Source organism: Haliaeetus albicilla, chromosome 1 (assembly GCF_947461875.1).
Source record: "Haliaeetus albicilla chromosome 1, bHalAlb1.1, whole genome shotgun sequence".
In the NCBI taxonomy this organism is placed as follows: Eukaryota; Metazoa; Chordata; class Aves; order Accipitriformes; family Accipitridae; genus Haliaeetus; species Haliaeetus albicilla.
Window position 1 is genome coordinate 48,451,674 of NC_091483.1, and position 19,876 is coordinate 48,471,549.

The 19,876-nt window shown below is 42.0% G+C and overlaps 2 protein-coding genes across 2 annotated transcripts in view; one reads left to right on the forward strand and one right to left on the reverse strand.

The window, feature by feature from the left end:
- Positions 1-1,170: 1,170 nt before the first annotated feature.
- RWDD4 (RWD domain containing 4) lies at positions 1,171-8,916 on the reverse strand. The gene is given in 8 exon segments (XM_069787831.1): positions 1,171-3,309; positions 3,311-3,334; positions 3,501-3,550; positions 4,531-4,645; positions 5,423-5,567; positions 5,678-5,787; positions 8,249-8,329; positions 8,661-8,916. Coding segments are annotated over 8 exon segments (660 nt in total). The 5' UTR covers positions 8,685-8,916; the 3' UTR covers positions 1,171-3,198.
- A 212-nt stretch (positions 8,917-9,128) lies between these two features.
- TRAPPC11 (trafficking protein particle complex subunit 11) overlaps positions 9,129-19,876 on the forward strand; it is a 29,404-nt gene continuing 18,656 nt past the window's right edge. Inside the window, 7 exon segments of the mRNA XM_069787847.1 lie at positions 9,129-9,619; positions 10,614-10,783; positions 11,222-11,292; positions 12,153-12,267; positions 17,453-17,552; positions 18,321-18,394; positions 19,215-19,442. Coding sequence (XP_069643948.1) covers positions 9,416-9,619; positions 10,614-10,783; positions 11,222-11,292; positions 12,153-12,267; positions 17,453-17,552; positions 18,321-18,394; positions 19,215-19,442 — 962 coding nt within the window. The 5' untranslated portion in view covers positions 9,129-9,415.

Below are 19,876 nucleotides of genomic sequence, written 5' to 3' on the forward strand. Positions count from 1 at the left end.
ATTTGTCCTTCCCCCACCCTCCCTAACTAATCTATTCAGATAAATCGTCATGGCAACTTGATTTATGCACCAAGGATACTAGCAAAGACAAGTCAATTCCCCTTGGAGACGTGAATAGAAAAAGTCCTGCTTATTCTGATGCTGGCAGAGGCTAAAGCTAAATGCCCTTCCCTGTTACAGGCTCACCGTGTACCTAGCACCAGAGCAACTTCTCCCTGCCAGACGCTCTTGCTCAGATTGCACCCATGAGCCTCCAGTTTGTTTCAAAGGCAAGACTGCATCATTTGGAAAAAGTCCTCCCTTGGATACTTTACCAGCTTTTACTAAATGGAAGCTGGGTTCAGAAAGAAACCATGACTTTCCAAAATTAAGAATTCTATAAAAATTAATAGTATTTTCCTTATTGAGGAAGCACATACATTTATGAATTAACTCAAGTGTTTCAGTAAAAACTACAGCCTCTTGTTGGATGACAGCAGTACAGACCACATTTCTTTCAGATCTCTTCACAGTCTCTTCAGAAGAGTGAAAATCACACAACAAATTCAATTTTTTTCCTTCACCTGCAGTCACAACATTTCATGTAACTTTTTTTCTTTATATATATATATATATATATGAAGACAAGCAGTAATTTTGCAATGTATTTAGTGTATTCTCCTTTGGTAAAACAATTTAAGAGAATTTAGGAAAACTATATTAATGCATGTTGCATATAAGCTCTCTTGACACAGTAGCATAAACACTTCCACTCCATCAACTGAAGTCCTAATATGACAGTCATGTAAACTATCCTCTATTGGCTACAAAGGCTCTTAGCACCACTGATCAGAACATCCAGCCTGCACCTCTAACATCCCCCTCACCAAATGCTGTAGCCAGTGTGCGCAATGGAGTGCACTCTTTCAAAGAGACACTGGACTTGCTGTGTGTACTGAAGATAATGCATATTCTCCTATGACTCTCAGCAGGATGACTGACCCTCATACTAATAACAAACACAGCTACCCTGAAGAACACGCAAACATATACTGAAAGAGGGAAGATATAATTCTTCCACCAATTTTTAAGAATGCTTTCTTTGTAATAGAAAATCCTTTGCAAGTTCAAACTTGGCCCTTAAAGTGCAGTAGGAAATACACAATTTAAAAAAAATAAACACATACCACAGCAGATAAATAGGCATTTATTAAAGTTCATCTCAAAACAAACAAAAATAATAAAGGACATTAAGGCATCTTGTATTCAGTAAGCGTTCATATGGTAAAGATGACTTCTCTTTCTGATACAAGAGAGCAGAGTAGGAAAAAAAAAGTTCTCCCAGCACATTTGGCAGAGTGCTGACTTCTACTGTCCCACCACTCAGTCAGCAAACCCCTCCAAGGAGGCCCATTTCTCCAATGAAAGAGCCACAAAATGCCAACACTCATTGAGACACGTGCAAGAAAGCACTTTTCCCTGCCCTCAGATATCCACCCTTCTGTAAAGATGCACACTGGAGAAAGACTAATGGATGGATATCGCAGAGAATAAAGACATACTCCTGCTATAACCACTCTTTTTTGAGCAGACTACAATATTTGGCCTTGCTTTCTCTAGTATTTACTATTTGAGCCAGTAACTAGTGAAAACGGGACTACAAGCTCTAGTCTATATTGCAATGTAACAATTTTTATGTTCTCCTTCTACATTCATATTAGATAAACAAATGACAAAGGTCTTGTTTCCATGGAATAATTTATTTTGATGAATTATGCTGTCAAGTGACCAATCACTGTTATAGTGCTTTTTTCTTCAATTGGAATAAGAACATCAGGAAATGTTTACAGTATCATTGGATTCACTATAACAGGATTTTAACTACAGAGTAAAATATAAATTAATAAACACTGCATATAGCACTATTCACTTCACCACATTGGCTCTCTATATCCTTTGTCACATTCTAACCTTCATTTAAGGCAAGTTTGTTGGTTTTTTTTCCAAAGAAGACCACATAGTCTCTAGATAAACTTCTATGACTAGGTTTGCGAGTTAGGAAATTGAGTTTTATAAAATGTTTACTTCAACAAATATGAAAGTTATTAAGAGAAAGATGGTGACCCAAAATTGCACTGTATTAAAAGGTGGAGTTTCCTTGTACCAAAGTCCTTTATTCATCATCTTTAGAACCAGTTTTGCTTAACTATAAAAGAGACACAAAAAGAAAGTATTCAAAGTTTAGACTGCCATTCCATTTATTAGGAAACAAGAACAACATTATCTCCATCTTACATAGAACACATGTATACTTAATTAATAATACAGACTGATTGTGCTACTGTACCAAGAGACTGAAAAGCATCGAAAATTATTTCTTAAGCTTAAACACTAAATAAGCCTATTTCCTGAACATGAAAGTTGATTTTAAAAAACGACAACATAAAAGCCCAGAAAAACCTTGGGGTACTGTTTCTATTTAATTTGAAGACTCCGTCACCAGCTCTCCAAAATAAAAAACATGAAGTAATGGAAGAAGTATCTCCACACATCTCTGAGAGAATTCCCATATAGAAATTTACACAATACAAAAAGAAACATTAACTTACTATTTCTCACTTTTTAAAGCTAAGTGTATAATTATTAAATGTAGTGCTTCTATTGTGAAATCTATCTGGAATCCAAGACATCCACTACAGGTAAGTAGCCACTTTTAACTCAGAATGACTCTGCCCAAACCCACCATTATCATTTACTTGCTCTTATTTAACAACTGGAACCGGTGTTAGGTCTTACACCGAGAATTACTTATAGTTGAGTAAAATAAAATAGTTTGCTTTCAAAATTGTCAAGCAGCTATACTGATTTCCACTGAATCAGCAAAGACAAGAGGGTGGAAGCAATCAATGCTGAGGGAGCAAGTAAAAAAGAATTATTCACTGGAGGAGTTGTGGCAGAGAATGTTCAGGCGTGTAGAAGACAGCAAGGTGCTCCCACTTGGGACAGCTCGTTTTTTCTGCTTACTTACCCACTGTCCTCCAGAACCTGGCAGCACCACTAACTTTACTTTACATCTTGTTGCCATATGAAGACAGTATATTTGCAGTCCGTTTGGCTACCAAAGCTCTCTCATCATAAAATTAAAATTTAATTGCTCAATAAATAAAAAAGAAATACTAAACCAACAAAGTTCAAAGAGGAATCAAAGTCCTTCTGTCTCTAATATTCAGAAGGACTAAGCATTTTAAAGCATTTGAGAAATATGTAGAATAGAATCCAAAATGAGCAACAGTTCTTACTATTTCTTGCAAATCTTTTTAATTTTAAAAAAAGATAACTTGAAAATACTTACATGCTGGACGCATATAGAAATGAATCAGACACCACAGTCAAATCCAAACAAAGTTAGGAAGAAAAGCAAGAAAAAAAATCAGATTAGTTTTCTTCAGCTATAAGTACAATTATTTTTAATGTACATATGCAGTATTTTCATTATACTGCATATAATACAGTCATGTTACCTTAATTACGTCCACCCAGTTCCATCCTCGCGGAAGCTCCCCTTTGTTATCTGCAGAATAAGGTTTTATTTTCAACACACAAGCTAAGGGGAATCCTTATCTTTCTTCAAAATCAATACACAAAATTCTAAAGATCCAAAACCCTTAATTTCTCCACTACAAAGCCATGAGGACAAAAATAGATATTAATGTCTTAAACACATCTTGTTCTTCAAAGTAATTCTGTTTAAATAAATACACCTCAGTCCATCTGACATTTAATCTAGAAGGCAGCTCCAACATGAGCTGGGCTGACCAGCAATGATGCATTCTGTCAAAGAACAAAATTTTATGCAGCTTTTCCTTTATACGGTCAACATTTAATCTGCCAATTATACATTAGGTTAGGTAAATTATACGCAGGAATTGTTATCATAGGATACAACTTACTGCTGCCATAGGATAGTATTATCCAGATCATTATTAAAAATTAAGGTTAAACACATAAAAGTCATCAGTAGGATTAGTTGAAATATTGAACGCTTCTCAATCAAAAACCTACCATTTCATTGAAAGCATAAAGTATCTGCAGAAGCTCCTCTATTTTGAGGGTACAAAGTAAACTAAATGTTTTATTTTGGGTTCCAAAACAAATACTTTCATCTAGAAACTACATTGTTAATAATGTGAATTATCTACAAGGGCCCATCAACAAACCACCTCTTTTGTTGAAAGTGAATTTTTAGAAGTCCCAAATGTTCTCCTCCCACAAGTATTTTTTGAAAACTTCACTTTTGCCCCAAATTGAAATAAAAAAATAAACCAGAACCAATGACATCTTGAAATCCCTACTCCATAGAAAGTCACTTTGACCACAACTAACATCTTGGGCAAGAATAATTCATCTAAAACAAGCAAAACAGAGACCACAGACTTAAAGTAGTTTATCCTGTAAACAAATAAATACTGATTCTGACTCTAGCAAGATGTCACTGCTATAAAATTTGGATTCTCATACTGCTCAAACAAAGCAATATTATAGTGAACAAACCTGTTTTATCAGCTAGTTTTCGTTTCTGAGTTTTGGATAACTGCTCCTTTTTATCTTTTTTCTTACTTGCTGGCACATCAGGAGTTCCAATTGCAATACTATTGCTTACTGAAGTCTGAGAAGGATAAAAATGGTTGTTAGTATTTTACATATTAGTTCCACAGATATCTCTGTGTGTGATTACTGAACCTGACATATTGAAATATCTTGACTGTCAGAAAGAAGCAATGCAGTCAGCAGTCTGCAGCCTTTAATCAACATATAATCATGATTGTAGTTTTAAAAAACATGTGTTGGGGACTGGAATTATTCCCTTTCAGAGTCACAAAGGGCACCTCTTACACTTTTTAAATTTAATCATAGAGTGTGATTTAGTCTGAAAGGATTCAGACTTCCCAAACATGGAAGCTGTTCCTTCTTCCTCAAAGCAAATCTGTAGCACCACATGGCCAATAACGTCCTCACACAACACAGAAACCACAAACAGACCCAGCCTGACTCATTCAAGACCCTGGAGGTGCACTTATGCAATCCATTGCATCCCAGACAGGTTGCAGTAATGTGCCACCCCTAGCAGACACCTTTTATCTCCGTTTCAGCTCTCTTAAGATTTGCTTCTGCTCCAAGTCTCCATTTTTATATTACTCTGTGGGGCAGAACTGCAGCCCACAAACATACTGGTATAACAGCAAAATAATAATTAAATACAACAATTATGACCACAGAACATTGTGGCACCATACTCTGTGTGTCACTGTTTAGCCACTAACATGGGTATACCCGATATACTGATTAACAACTCAAAGACAGAACTATGAAGTATTTAGAGTTGTAATAACCATTTTTTGCAGTTTTAAAAGCAAGAGATTAAAATCTGAATTTATCTACTTACCACAGTGTTAACAGGCTGATTTTCCATGAATAACTCTTTATTATCTTTGGCATATTCAAAAAGTGTATATGTCATAGCAGTTCCAAGATTCGCTTCAACTTCTACCATTAACTTATCCAATATACTTTGTTTAATAGCTGAAGATCTAAAAGAAAACATAAAACTCAACTCTCATCTAGACAGATGAAGAAAAGCTTGTCAACCAAAAAGCCTCCATATATAAGGCTAGGGAATGAAGCTGTCATAAATACTTACATTGTGTTGTTGAAGAAAGCATCCATTGAGATGACTGGTGCTGTTTGTGGATATGTTTCTGGCCAGGAAACTTCTATTAGAAAGGCTTTGGGATCTCCACTTTCACCTATCTGAAGGGAAAAGAAAAACTTCATAAATCAACAGTTTCCAGTCACTTATTAAGGATTACAATGCCAATATGCAAGTCTTTCACTTCTTTAAGACTATCCAAATTCCTTAAGATAACAACTATTTTCATAAAGTTATCAGTCAGAAAATAAAGCTGTTATCTAGAAAGAGTATTAAATTTATGACATCAATATCAATGTCTACCCTGCAGTTTTCATCCTAGAAAAAGCAGCAGAAACATTCAAAGCTCTCTTTATTTATTTTTTTTTAAATCGCTTGGTTTTAAAAGCTACTTTGTACCATCTGCAAGCCAAATATTATACAATCATATGTGAGAACAGAAAAGATGAAGGCTTCTTCCCTCCCCCGTGCATCCAAGCTCAGAGCAAGATGAAAACAAACCACAAGACAGCATTGAAATGAAGATGACGATAAATTAGTGACCTAAGATAGCAAAAACAATAGATAAGAATTTCAATGTTTACATCTCATCCCTACAGATATTTTATTTCACTATAAGAAAGAATGAGTAGTAAAAGATTTAAGAGGTCAGTTGACTGAGACTGGATAAAAGATGCATAACATTTAAAAAAGGCACACTTTAATATAAATAATCATGCACATCAAACCAATTTAGTGAACCCAAATTACATACACAAACCTTACAATTATGTTAAATTAAATAAAAAATGAATTATTTTTTTTTTAATTTAAAACTAGTACAGGTGCTACCAAAGGCATACTATACAAACAGAAATAACTGTTTCACACAAGGATTTGGAAGACTAGTGCAACAAAGTTGGCTAAGTCCATATTCTAAAACCACATGAAAATTCTCCCCTATTTCCCTCATTTTAGAATAGGCAAAATCTGGTTTCATCAAATTATGTGGAATGAAATGTAGCCAGAAAAAAAGTCCTAATCAAGGTAAGGCTACTGTACTTTAAAATTAAAAAAGGAAAAAGGAAAGAAAAAAAAGTTGGTGCTTTTTTATTTACAGTATTTCAGCAGAGTGGACTAACTGACATTCAGAAGCATCTGTTCTAGAGATGAAATAAATAAATATAAATAAATAAAAAGATCAGGAATCTGCAACATTTATCAAGACGTCATCTACAGTGTTGCAGTCCAGTTCCCACCGCTGCCAAGAAGAGAACTGGTGGTATGGTTTACAAAGTTCTTCTCTGGAGAAAGTACTGTCTGCACACTGAGCAAATCCATACAGAAAGCTGCATGACTGTGCTCCTTCTTGGCAGTGCAACCTAAAAACTGGGTAGCCTTACTTGATTACAAAACAGCTGTGTTTTGCATGAGAAACGTGTGAGAGAAATGAGACTCAGAAAAATGGCATACTAATTCTTGCTACCGTCTCATGTACTTACTTGCACTATGCTTTCTTGTAATACAAATTCTTCTTCATGGGAAAGGTACTTGATTGCCTTTGTCTGACACTAAGTTTTACAGTATTTAAATTGAGTTCTAACTTTTGACAATTTTCCTTCATCTGATAAAAATTAGCAATGACCAAAGCTAGTAAAATGTAGAATGATACACTGTAGACTTGTAGGCATGTCACATTTGCTCTTTTGAGGAAATCAAATTTACTAACAGCAGTCCTATCAATGAAGGAAGGCAGCACTTACATGGATGGGATTCAAGTGCTATTAATTAAATCAACTTATCTCATTACAATTACTGATAGTATTCTGAAGTTACCTGAGAAGTCACGAAAAGGTTATTCTGGATGCCTCCTTCCCACTACAAGGATGTGGCATTTTCAGAAGCCTTCCTTCTGTCCTATGGGTGCCTGAGTTTTCATCACCTAAGTTCTCTGGCCATCCAAAGATCTGCCTCAGTCCACCCCCAGAACAACTTCCAGATCTTTAAATTTGAGAAAGCTGGCAAGAATTTCATGCCAGAATCTAACTGCATATCGCAAGCTCAGCATTCCCTCTATGTCTTTCCTGAGCAGGTTGTATCAGTGCACATGGCCAAAGCGTTTTGTGGATTTCCTGCTTACCAGGTAGACAAGGCACGTCAACTGCTTCTGGACAAGACACTAGAAGAACCTTGTAACTGAGCAATAAGGAAGGTTCAGAGCTTTACATGTCAAAGTCTCTGTAAGTGACATTTCTGACCACCTAGTTTAAGCATTACTCAGTATGCAGGCTCCTTCAGCCAGTTTGACAGTTCTAGCTATGCAGTACATAGACCTGCAAGTAGGATGCCTAGCTAAGGGACAATAAACCCGCACTGGGAGCAGGTTCCTGTGCATGAAGCATTGTGCTATCAAGCATCATCATACCAAAGACCCTGAAACAACGGCCTACGGATCTAGCCTTTACCGCACATCGAATACCCATCTGTTTTAGAAAAACGCTGGTCCGTCAACGACAAGACAGTAGAGTAACTTCAGGATGAAGCCCGCGCTGCAGCGGCGCACAGACCTTCACCTTGCCTTACCCTGTACTGGAAGGAAACCGGGCTAAGCTCCCTGAAGCACAGATCCCCCTCGTAGATAGAGCGCAGCGCTTCCAGCTCCATCTGCAGCAAGGAGCAGAGAAGGGGGTGACCGATTCCAGCCCGAACACGGAGCTCGCACCCAACCGCGGCCGGTTTGCGAAGCTCTGCACGGCCCCGCCGGTTTCCCCCCCGCCGCCGCCCGGCTCCCGCCTCCCCGCCCGCTCAAGCGGCCGGCTCTGCCCTCCCGCTCCCCGCCACCCGGGCCGCCTCCCCTCCCAGGCCCCCTTTCCCCACACGGAGGCTCCCTCCCGGCCCCGCGTCCGCGGCGGGCGGACTCTCCCGGGCCGGCCCTCCCTCAGGCAGCGGCGCCTCACGGCCTCCCCGCCCAGCGCCGGCAGGGGCCGGCACTCACCTCCTGGTCCTCGTTGGCCGCCATGGTGCGCGACGCGGGGCAGGCAGCGCGCGCAGGCCCCCTCCTCCCTTCCTCCCCGCCGCCGGGCCTGGGCTGGGCTGGGGTAGGCCGGGCGGGCCTCGCTGGCGCGGCGCGGCGCGGCGCGGCGCAGCACGGCACGGCACGGCACGGCGCGGCGCAGCGCGGCCACGCCGCTGTCGCACGGGGAGGCCCGAGCGGCCTCGCCCGACGGCCACACCTCCCCTGAGGGCAGCACGGGTCAGCCGCTCGCTCGCTGCTATTGGTCCCCGCTTCCCATCGTCACCACCTGCCTGTCTTGTCCATTGGCCGGCTCCGCTAGTCTCGCCTCGCCGCCTTCTTTAGTTAACTGGCTCTTTCAGCAGTGACGTGGCCGCGCGGGCGCTCCCTGACTGGCCCGGCCCAGGAGCGGAGGCGCCGATTGGTCGCTTCTGCCGCCCTTCCGATGTCCGGCGCTGGTTTCCTGAGGTGGCGGCCCTCCCTCGTCCTGCCCGCGACGCCTCCCGTCAGCCGCGGCCGCTCTCGGCTGGCGCTGCCCGGCGCCGAGCTCCAGCCCGCGGCGGTCAGCGGCGCCTGGGGCGGGGACGGGCCCGGGCGCGGGCCCGGCGCCGTGTCAGCGCCCGGCGGGGCAGCGGGGAGCTCCTGCAGCCGGGGAGGAGCGGCCGGCCTGGGCCTCGCAGGCGCCGCGCTGAGAGCCGCCCTCCTGCCGCCTCGCAGGCCGCCTGCCCGGGCGCAGGATGACCCCGACGCAGTGGGAGTTCCCGGTAGAGCTATGCTGCCGGCCCATGGCGTTTGTCACCCTCACCGGCTTGGACGTGGTGTACAACGCCGTGCACCGGGCCGTGTGGGACGCCTTCTGCGCCAACCGGAGGGCCGACCGCGTCCCCATCTCCTTCAAAGTGCTCCCCGGCGACCACGAGTACCCCAAGTGCAGGACGAAGGTAGCGAGCGGCGTGTGCCCCGGCTGCTCCCCGTCCTGGCGGGCCCGGCCCCTCACGGGGTTCAGGCCTCTGCCCGTGCAGCAAAAGCCAGCGGCAGGCCCCGGGGGCGGGGGGGGGAGGATGCGGGAGCTGGTGGCTCCCCGAGGGGAAGGGCCGTAGCAAGGGGCTGGGCTGAGCAGCACTCGCACGGCTGAACGCTCAGCCAGGATTCTGCTGTCTCTTCCCCCGCTGTCGGAGGCGAAGCGTGGGAGCTTGAAGCCCGAGAAAAATTGTCAGGGCAAAGGGGAAGCCAGGGGTATTGTGACAGAGTGCTATGGCTGCATAGGAAACCGGGGTGCCTTAGCTTGTAAGCCAGAAGCAGGGAAAGCCAATATGATTTACTTTTTGAAGTACTTGCTGTTCTTTTACTCAGCGTTAAGGTGTGCTTGTGAAGTTTGAGCTTTAATGAAACCCAAAGTTTAACTCTGGAGAAACTAGATATTTGAAATTGGTGTATTCTGAAAAAAACTTAAAGCCTTTAACTAAATGAAATGCAGCAGAAAGAATATCTCCGCTCTACTTTCTGCTTCTCCGTGGCACTTAAGAAGCAATGTCAATGGGTTTAACCCTTGGAAAATGACATAATTCTGTGATGCTGGCAAAGAATAAGAATCCAAACTGGTTTCTCCTGGCTCCGTTTGAGACCCTGGTTTTAAATCGAACCTGATATTTCATGAAAGTGTGTGAAACATGCTTCTGAACTTGACCCTTTTCTCCAGTCTACCTGGAATCTGTTGTTCTTTGTTGCTGATATCTCAGACGTCAACCCCTGATGCTAGGTAACGAGGGATATGCCTTATTCGATAGGAAGCAAAGGCTTGGTGGGAAGAGTGTTAAAGGAAAGATGACAAACATATTCTCAAGTGACAAGAATGTAGAGGCAATTCCCTTTCTCCTGGTGTAAATGCCCATAAATGGATTTGGTAGCTTGCTTTAATAACCTCAATATTTTCAGAGGACATCCTATGAATGGTATATTCCAAAAGGAATCCTGAAGACTGGTTGGATGAACAAACACCTGAATTTGGTTCCAGCACTTGTGGTGGTGTTCTATGAACTAGACTGGGATGAGCCACAATGGAAAGAAAAACAGTCGGAATGCGCTACTCGAGTTGAAATTGTCAGGTAGAGGTTTTTTTACTTGGTTCATAATGTACTACAAGCTAACGGTAAGTGTGAAATGCAGAATCCTTTTTGCATTCTAAAACATATAAATATTTTTTGTTCTTAGATACAAAGTAAGGGGAACTTGGAACTTTGCTTTTTAACATACAACTGACAGCAATGAAACGTTTTTTTAATGGTTTATTTGTAAAAGTTACTTAAGTAAAAACAGCCCCTGAAGCTTTGCTTGCTAAACTCAGCACAATTATTCTATCCCATCTGAACAAAAAAGGGAACACAGCATTCTGTGGATGGTGCAGCATATTATGGTGTTTGGTGTTTTTACCCTATATAACATTCTTTCAGTGCTTCCATCTAGACTGAAATCTCATTTTGTTCTGATTATTCAGAAATAAGAAGGGAAATCCTGATGCTGTGCCATGTTGTTTTTTATTTTAGGCAAAGTTTGCAGGGAAGAAATACGAAAGTTGCTGTGGTTTTGATTCAGAAGAAAACACCATTACCTCCAGGTACTGGAAACCTCTGTGCATAGTTGTGATCTCATTTTTTCAGAAGGCCTGATGGACTGAGCTGACTATCATTTGTCACGTTATTTGCAGTTTTTAATCTAATGTTATCTACATACACTAAATACATTGTGGCTGCAGGAAGGTGTGCAGATGGAAAGAATGCTTAGGGCAGTTGACCCTAAACATTTGATACTTTTGTCCTTAACTACTTCCTTTTAAGTCCAAGTCCATCTTTTGATACACAGTATCAAAAATGGTTTGCTAGTATAATATATGTGACATGCCTCCTTGTAAGCAAGTTGCATTTTAAACCTTGCTTGAGAACAAGAAAAGCTGTAAAAGCAATGAGAACTTAGAGGAAGGGCATTTGGTACCTGCAGAAGCCTTTCAGTTTATCTCAGTTTTAATCAATAAAATTTTGGAGTCAAGTGGAGGTGTGAAACGTGATACATTTTAACCTTATGTTTCTGTAGAGCTGCTGCTTCAGCTGTAGCTGCATACCTTCTAGTGCCTGGCAAACCATTTTTTTATTTTTTGTTTTTGTTTTTTCTCTGTCTGCTATATATGTTTGTCTTCTCTGGATGATATTGTATTTCTCAAGACACGGGATATTTAATTCTGTGAGAGAGGTGAAAAACTTATGTCATGCTTGTGGGTTGTTGCTAGCTAAGCCACTCCTAGAAACTTTATGCAGTGTGTTCTGCTGGATGAAGCATTTAGTACTCTGAAAACAAAGTAAGAAAGAGTGTGGTCTCAGTTTTATCTGTAATAGATTTTTCCATACCTTGTCAAGCTTTTAGAGCTAGTTTGACACTGCAGCACTGCATACTACTTACTTGCGCTTTCCTTGACTTCACTAGGGGAAGATGTTATTGCATCAGAGAGGGCAGCAGCTTTATGTAATGCTTGTGACCTTTCTGGAAAATCTCTCTTTGTACTTCCACACACTGATCATCTTGTTGGTTATATTATAAGGTAAGTGACTGTAAAACACTGTTTTGTTCTGTTTGTTAATCAGTGTTTTGCTCTGTTTGCTGATCATGTGTTGGTTTACATGACACCAGGCCTGCTGGCAACAGATGAGGTACACCTGTCTCAAAGGGGGAAAAAGGATCTTTGCACAGGAGTTAGCAGGGCTCATTGAAAGAGCTTTAAACTAGATTTGAAGGAGGAAAGGGATAAAACCAGGCTCACTAGAGATAAGCCTGGGGGCAGCACGCCAGTGTTTCAGGGACAATGTGCTAGCGAGGTCCGTCGGTCTGCCACCTCAGTGGAGGTAGGGGATGGAGATCCATGTGGCAGCAAAGATGCAAGGGTTATTGATGCATTAGAAACCATGGAAGCACCTGAGAATGGTCATGTAGGAATTAGGGCTTCTCCCCCAAAAAGGTGGTGGGATCAATAGCCTAACTGAAGTGCATCTACACCAATGCATGCAGCATGGGCAGCTAACAGAAGGAGCTGGAAGCCATTGTGCAGCAGGAAAACTATGACATAGTTGCCATCATGGAAACATGGTGGGATGACTCGCACAAGTGGAGTGCTGCAATGGGTGGCTATAAAATCTTCAGAAGGAATAGGCAAGGAAGGAGAGGTGGTGGGGTAGCCTTGTATGTTAGGGAGTGTTTTGATTGTCTAGAGCTTAATGACGGTGATGATCGGGTTGAATGTTTATGGGTAAGAATCAAGGGGGAAGCCAACAAGGCAGATATCACAGTGGGAGTCTGTTGTAGACCACCCAACCAGCATGAAGAGGCAGACAAAATATTCTATAAGCAGCTGGGAGAAGTCTCACAATTGCTAGCCATTGTTCTTGTGGGGGACTTCAACTTGCCAGATGTCTGCTGAAAATAAAATGCAGCAGAGAGGAAACAGTCTAGGAAGTTCCTGGAGTGTGTGGAAGATAACTTCCTGACACAGCTGGTGAGTGAGCCAACCAGGGAAGGTGTCCCACTGGACCTGTTGTTTGTGGACAGAAGAGGAGTTGTGGGTGATGTGATGGTTTGAGGCAGTCTTGGGCGTAGCGATCACAAAATGATAGAGTTTCTGATTCTTGGAGAAGTAAGGGTTGGGGTTGGCAGAACTGCCACCTTGGACTTCTGGAGGGCAGACTTTGGCCTGGTTAGGAGCCTGGTTGACAGAGTCCCTTGGGAGGCAGTCCTGAAGAGCAAAGGAGTCCAGGAAGGCTGGACATTCTTCAAGAAGGAAAACTTAAAATGTGCAGGAGCAGGCCATCCCCATGTGCCAAAAGCTGAGCCAATGGGAAAGAAGACAGCCTAGCTGAACAGAGAGCTATGGCTGGAGCTCAGGGGGAAAAAAGAGTTTATGACCTTTGGAAGAAGGGGCAGGCCACTCAGGAGGACTACAAGCATGTCATGAGGTTATGCAGGGAGAAAATTAGAAGGGCCAAAGCCCAGCTAGAGCTTAATCTGGCTACTGCCATAAAAGACAATAAAAAATGTTTCTATAAATACATTAGCAATAAAAGGAGGGCTAAGAAGGATGTCCATCCTTTATTGGATGTGGGGGGGAAACATAGTGACAAAGGATAAGGAAAAGGCTGAGGTACTTAATGCCTTCTTTGCCTCAATGTTTAATAGTAAGACCAGTTGTCTTCTGGGTACCCAGCCCCCTGAGCTGGAAGACGGGGATGGGGAGCAGCATGAAGCCCCCATAATCCAAGAGGAAATGGTTAGTGACCTGCTATACCACTTAGACACACACAAGTCTATGGGACTGGTTGGGATCCACCCAAGGGTACTGAGGGAGCTGATGGAAGTGCTTACCAAGCCACTTTCCATCATTTATCAGCAGTCCTGGCTAACCAGGGAGGTCCCAGTTGATGAATATGACGTCCATCTACAAGAGGGGCCAGAAGAAAGGTCCAGGGAATGACAGGCCTGTCAGTCTGACCTTGGTGCTGGGAAAGGTTACGGAGCAGATCATCCTGAGTGCCATCATGCAGCATGTACAGAACAACCAGGTGATCAGGCCCAGCCAGCATGGGTTTATGAAAGGCAGGTCCTGCTTGACTAACCTGATCTCCTTCTATGACAAGGTGACCCACTTAGTGGATGAGGGAAAGGCTGTGGATGTTGTTTACATGGACTTTAGTAAAGCCTTTGACACTGTTCCCCACAGCATTCTCCTGAGAAACTGGCTGTTTACCACTTGCATGGGTGGACTCTTCGCTGGGTAAAAAACTGTCTGGATGGCCGGGCTCAAAGAGTGCTGGTGAATGGAGTTAAATCTAGCTGGCAGCTGGTCACAAGTGGTATTCCCCAGGGCTCAGTATTGAGGCCAGTTCTGTTTAATATCTTTATCAACGATCTGAATGAGTGCACCCTCAGTAAGTTTGCAGGTGACATCAAGTTGGGCAGGAGTGTTGATCTGCTCAAGGGTAGGAAGGCTCTACAGAGGGATCTGAACAGGCTGGATCAATGGGCCAAGGCCAATTGTATGAGGTTTAACAAGGCCAAGTGCCGGGTCCTGCACTTGGGTCACAACAACTCCATGCAATGCTACAGGCTTGGGGAAGAGTGGCTGGAAAGCTGCCAGGTGGAAAAGGACTGTTGGTTGACAGCGGGCTGAATATGAGCCAGCAGTGTGCCCAGGTGGCCAAAGCGGCCAATAGCATTGTGGCTTGTATCAGAAATAGTGTGGCCAGCAGGACTAGGGAAGTGATTGTCCCCCTGTACTCGGCACTGATGAGACTGCACCTTGAAGACTGTGTTCAGTTTTGTGCCCCTCACTGCAAGACATCGAGGTACTGGAGTGTGTCCAAAGAAGAGCAACAAAGCTGGTGAAGGGTCTAGAGCACAAATCTTGAGAAGAGCAGCTGAGGGAACTGGGGTTGTTTAGACTGCAGAAAAGGAGGCTCAGGGGAGACCTAATCACTCTCTACAACTACCTGAAAGGAGGTTGTAGCGAGGTGGGTGTAGGTCTCTTTTCCGAAGTAACAAGTGATATGGCCTCAAGTTACTCCAGGGGAGGTTTAGATTGGATATTAGGAAAAATTTCTTCACTGAAGGGGTTGTCAAGCATTGGAACAGGCTGCCCAGGGAAGTGGTTGAATCACTATCCCTAAAGGTATCTAAAAGATGTGTAGATGTGGAACTTGGGGACATGGTTTAGTGGTGGACATGGCAGTGCTAGGTTAACGATTGGACTTGATCTTAAAGGTTTTTTCCAACATAAATGATTCTATGATTCTAATGGAGTTGCTGAGAGAGTTGGTAGGTTGGGATGACTGCTATGTGGCACGCTCGTAGACCAGCATTGGATATTTTATCTGTTCGCTGGAATTCTTCAGGTTATTCTGCAACCTGATTAATTCCACACAGCTCCACTTTCTCTGTGAGGTTGAATAATGACTGTCAAAGATGTTGCTTTTGAAGAAACATTATTAGATATCCCAAGGCGTTCCCTTCCTCAAGTCAGGTAGAGGCAAAGTGGGCTTTTCTACCTCTATAGTGGTTTTGGCATTGCTGGTTCTGAATTTTCCCTACAAATGTTTTGTTAGGTGTAACTCTGTATTAGCAGGTCTTTGCTTTTTTTTGCCCCGCTTCCTGGCTATGTAGATATTTCTTTCTATTCATGCTAAGTGGCATTTATCTGGTTGCAAGTATTATGTCTCTCATTTTTTTACATGTCCTGTGCTTTCTGTTTTAATATTTACAGGGAATACAGCTTCAGATGAATTATGAAGGCCTTTCAAAAACGGAACAGGGAAGGGAAGACAGTCTTGTGTAGACTTAAAAAGAAGGGCCAAAACTAAGGCAAATCATGGTTTATTAAAATTAGTTTTAATTTTTCCAGATACACTCAGGAGAGGAGGAGTCATGGTCTGAGAGACTAATTCTTCCTTCTCTCACCCTCATATTTATCTATAAACAGTAAAGTTCTCAACATAAATCAATGCTGTTATCGTATCCACACTGCTCACAGCTACTAGAATTGATCAAAATAAAGTAACTGTTACTTCTAGTTTTTCATATTTTGCTCAGTGCTAAAGAGGGAATGTTTGCTGCATGTTAACTAGTGTAAGCCTTTGCAAACTGCATGTAGTCAGAATTCCTGGTATTAATCTTTTTGTTTTGACATTTTTACTACTATGAAGTCTCAATTAAAAGAGAATAGGTTTGTTTTTTGTTTTTTTTTTTTTACCCCTCAGACTGGCTTGTCTTTTCTTATACGGCCACAATATAACACTAAAATAAGTATGATAAGTAGACTTCATTTGTTGTCTTTTTGTGACTGAACTCATAGTTAGCAATTGCTGTCCATTGGTCTGTCCCACTGTTTTCATCGCCATCCTCTCTGTTGCGTGGCAAGCAGAACACAAGTTGTGATCTGCCTTAGTCAAAGTCTGCAGTGATCCCTTCTTGGCCAAATCACAGAACTGGTAGTTCATCCTTTATTTCCTGTGTGCGTCAGTGCTATTGAACGTATTTCTCTCCTGGATTCTGGTCTTGTCCTGGTTGATTTTACTCCTTATAATTTGATCGTACAGCATATGCTTCATAGATCCTCCTCAGCCTCATGCTGTATTCAGTGTTCTGGGCCTCTTTTGTCTTTTTCTTCTTCCCCTGTGATGTGCCATTGGGCTATTTATCTTGCAAACACAAGTTTGACTGTTACCTCTGCAACCCAGGTAGCTGTTGATGTTTGGACAGAATGATGAAACCTAGTCTGTGCCTTCATAATTTTATTTACTTCTATTTTTTCCTTCCCACTCCTCCCCCCACAGTCCAGCAAATAAGATCTTGAGCTGTTCAGACTTATCCCAGGAGCCTCAGTAAGGTTTGCTTGCTTTGACTGAGGCATCCCTCCACTTTCTGTAGCCTTGCAAAATCCGAACAGCTTATCCTCAGGCTTTCTTACGTAAAATACTAGAGATTGTTGTATGAGAAATCAATATATAAAGCCTTCGAACCTACTTATTCTACTTTGTGCTACCCCTATGTAAGGTTTTGTGTGAAGGATTTTTATCTGCAGACTCTTACCCTGTGTGGTAACTTACAGAAGAGTTTAGTAATACCTCAAGCTACTTTGCCAACCCTAAAATAAGCATGATTAAAAGTAACTTATTCTGAAGAACTTCAGAATTTCTTTGTAGGTGGGAGAAACTTGGTGAAACTTATGAGCAACTTTGTTGCAGGTTGGAAAATGCTTTCTATGAGCATGCACAGACTTACTATTATACAGAAATACGAAGAGTTAAATCTCATAAGGAGTTCTTGAACAAAACCACTCATCAGGTAATGTTACCCTATTTTTGAAATACTGTGCAAGTTATATTGCATGTTAAAACATGAAAATAAGGGTTGTTTATTGCTTAAACTTTTTTATTTCCCCCCCTTCCAACTTGAGATGCCTTCTCTCCGTATAAGAAGTAAATCTGGTTTTGTTTTCTGAAACTTAAACTTAAACTTTGATTTTGATTGGTTTTGTTCTTACATTTGTTTGTCTTCCTCACATCTTCCATAGAGGAAGAGCTGCAGCCCAGAAATGAAGTTCTCCAATTTAAAAAAAAAGTTTTTAATTCATCTATATGGTTTAACCTATTTGAATGTGGTATCTTAGCAAGTTGTGGGAAGTGTTTCCCTTAGACATTTCAAACTTAAAGTTGCACTTTATTGGGCTTTTCAACTTTTGCTTTTCAAATTGTTAAATATCTGCTCAGACACATAATGTTCTGTTGTGATTGCCAGCTTCCCTCTCTTGGAAGCTGGGATCCAAGCGGTGAGCTCCAAACCAACAATTGACACTGTTAGTGTAGAGGTTTTGGGGTGTTACAAAGCCTCTCCCCTGTGCCAGGGTAAAGGGCTTGGAATAGATTAAATCTGTTGAAAGATCACTGCTGCGTCATGGTGGCAGAGAGAACTATTAGGAAACAGTTGCATAGTCAGTTTTTCAAGTCAACTACTATATTATGTAAACCTCTGAAATTATCACCTGTACTTGCTTTGTAGGTAACAGGTATGTTCGGATGTTTGTGAATGATGTGTGTTGGTTGTGTTTTGCAGCTTTTATTTGTTAGACACCAGTTCAAAATAGCATTCTTCAGTGAGCTGAAACAAGATACACAGAATGCTCTCAAGTAAGACTCACATAATCTTTCCCTACTCTCTCTACCCCAGATTACTGCTAAGCTATAGGCTGTGATAAATATTTTCCCAAATGTACAATTACTTAAACATGTTGGTGTGGTTTAACCCCAGCCAGCAACTAAGCACCACGAAGCTGCTTGCTCACTTCCCCGCCTCCACCCTGGTGGGATGGGGAGGAGAATTGAAAACAAGTAAAACATGTGGGTTGAGATAAGAACAGTTTAAATATTGAAATAAAAAATAAAATATAATAATTGTAATGAAAAGGAAGATAACAAAAAGAGTGACATATAACCCAAGAAAGACAAGTGATGCACAATGCAATTGCTCGCCACCTGCTGACCAATGCTCAGCCAGTCCATGAACAGCGATCTGCCGCTCCCAGCCAACTCTGCCCAGTTTATATACTGGGCATGATGTCACATGGTATGGAATACCCCTTTGGCCAGTTTGGGTCAGCTGTCCTTGCTGTATCCCTTCCCAACTTCTCGTGCCCCTCCAGCCTTTTTGCTGGCCGGGCATGAGAAGCTGAAAAATCCCTGACTTAGTAAAAACACTGCTTAGCAACAACTGAAAACATCAGTGTGTTATCAACATTCTTCCCATACTGAACCCAAAACATAGCACTATACCAGCTACTAGGAAGAAAATTAACTATCCCAGCTGAAACCAGGCCACATGTATGTAAAGGGTGATTTCTTCACTGGGAAGAACTCTTTGATTGGAAGGCTGTTTTCTGCTGTCAGTAATCCTGTTCTTAAATTTTATTATCTTGTATGATTTAACTCTAATTTAAGTATTCCTGCTTAGAAATTACAGAACTGCCTATAATCTTGTGCATGAATTGAGGGCTCATGAAACAAACATGCTGGAAATCAAGACCATGGCAGGATTTATAAATTACAAGGTAACAAGTATACTTCTAATCTTTGACAACCTTTACTTAAAAAAAAAAAAGTTAATGCATCTTTAATATGTAAAGGTTTAAAAGGTCCATTTTATATTGCTTTCAAGGAGATGGATTAGAAACAGCTATCAGTGGAATACCAATTACATTCAGCCTTGCAAAGACTTCTGAATTCCACACAAAAGAAAGATTCTTAGCTGAAGTTTGGGAGTATCTTGAAGGACTAGAGTTCATTTGAGATGCAGTCATCTGAAAGGCTAGATTCTCTTTAACTCTCACTCTGTACAGGGGAAATGAAAACAAGGGTTGCTTGTTCCTTAAATATTTTTGTCTTCTTGCAATGCTTAAACCAGTATAGTTCAGTTACTGCTTGTTAGGAGGAGGAAAATAACTCTTTAAAAATTAGACCATACTTTTGTGGTATTTGGGGCGCTCTTAGGTAAAACAAAACTATCCCACCATTTACAGCACTTGGAACAATCCTGGAGTTGGACTCCATCAAATTCCATTTGCAGACTGCAGGCTTCAAAGATAATAATCTTCCTAGTGGCTCTGCAGTTCTGTC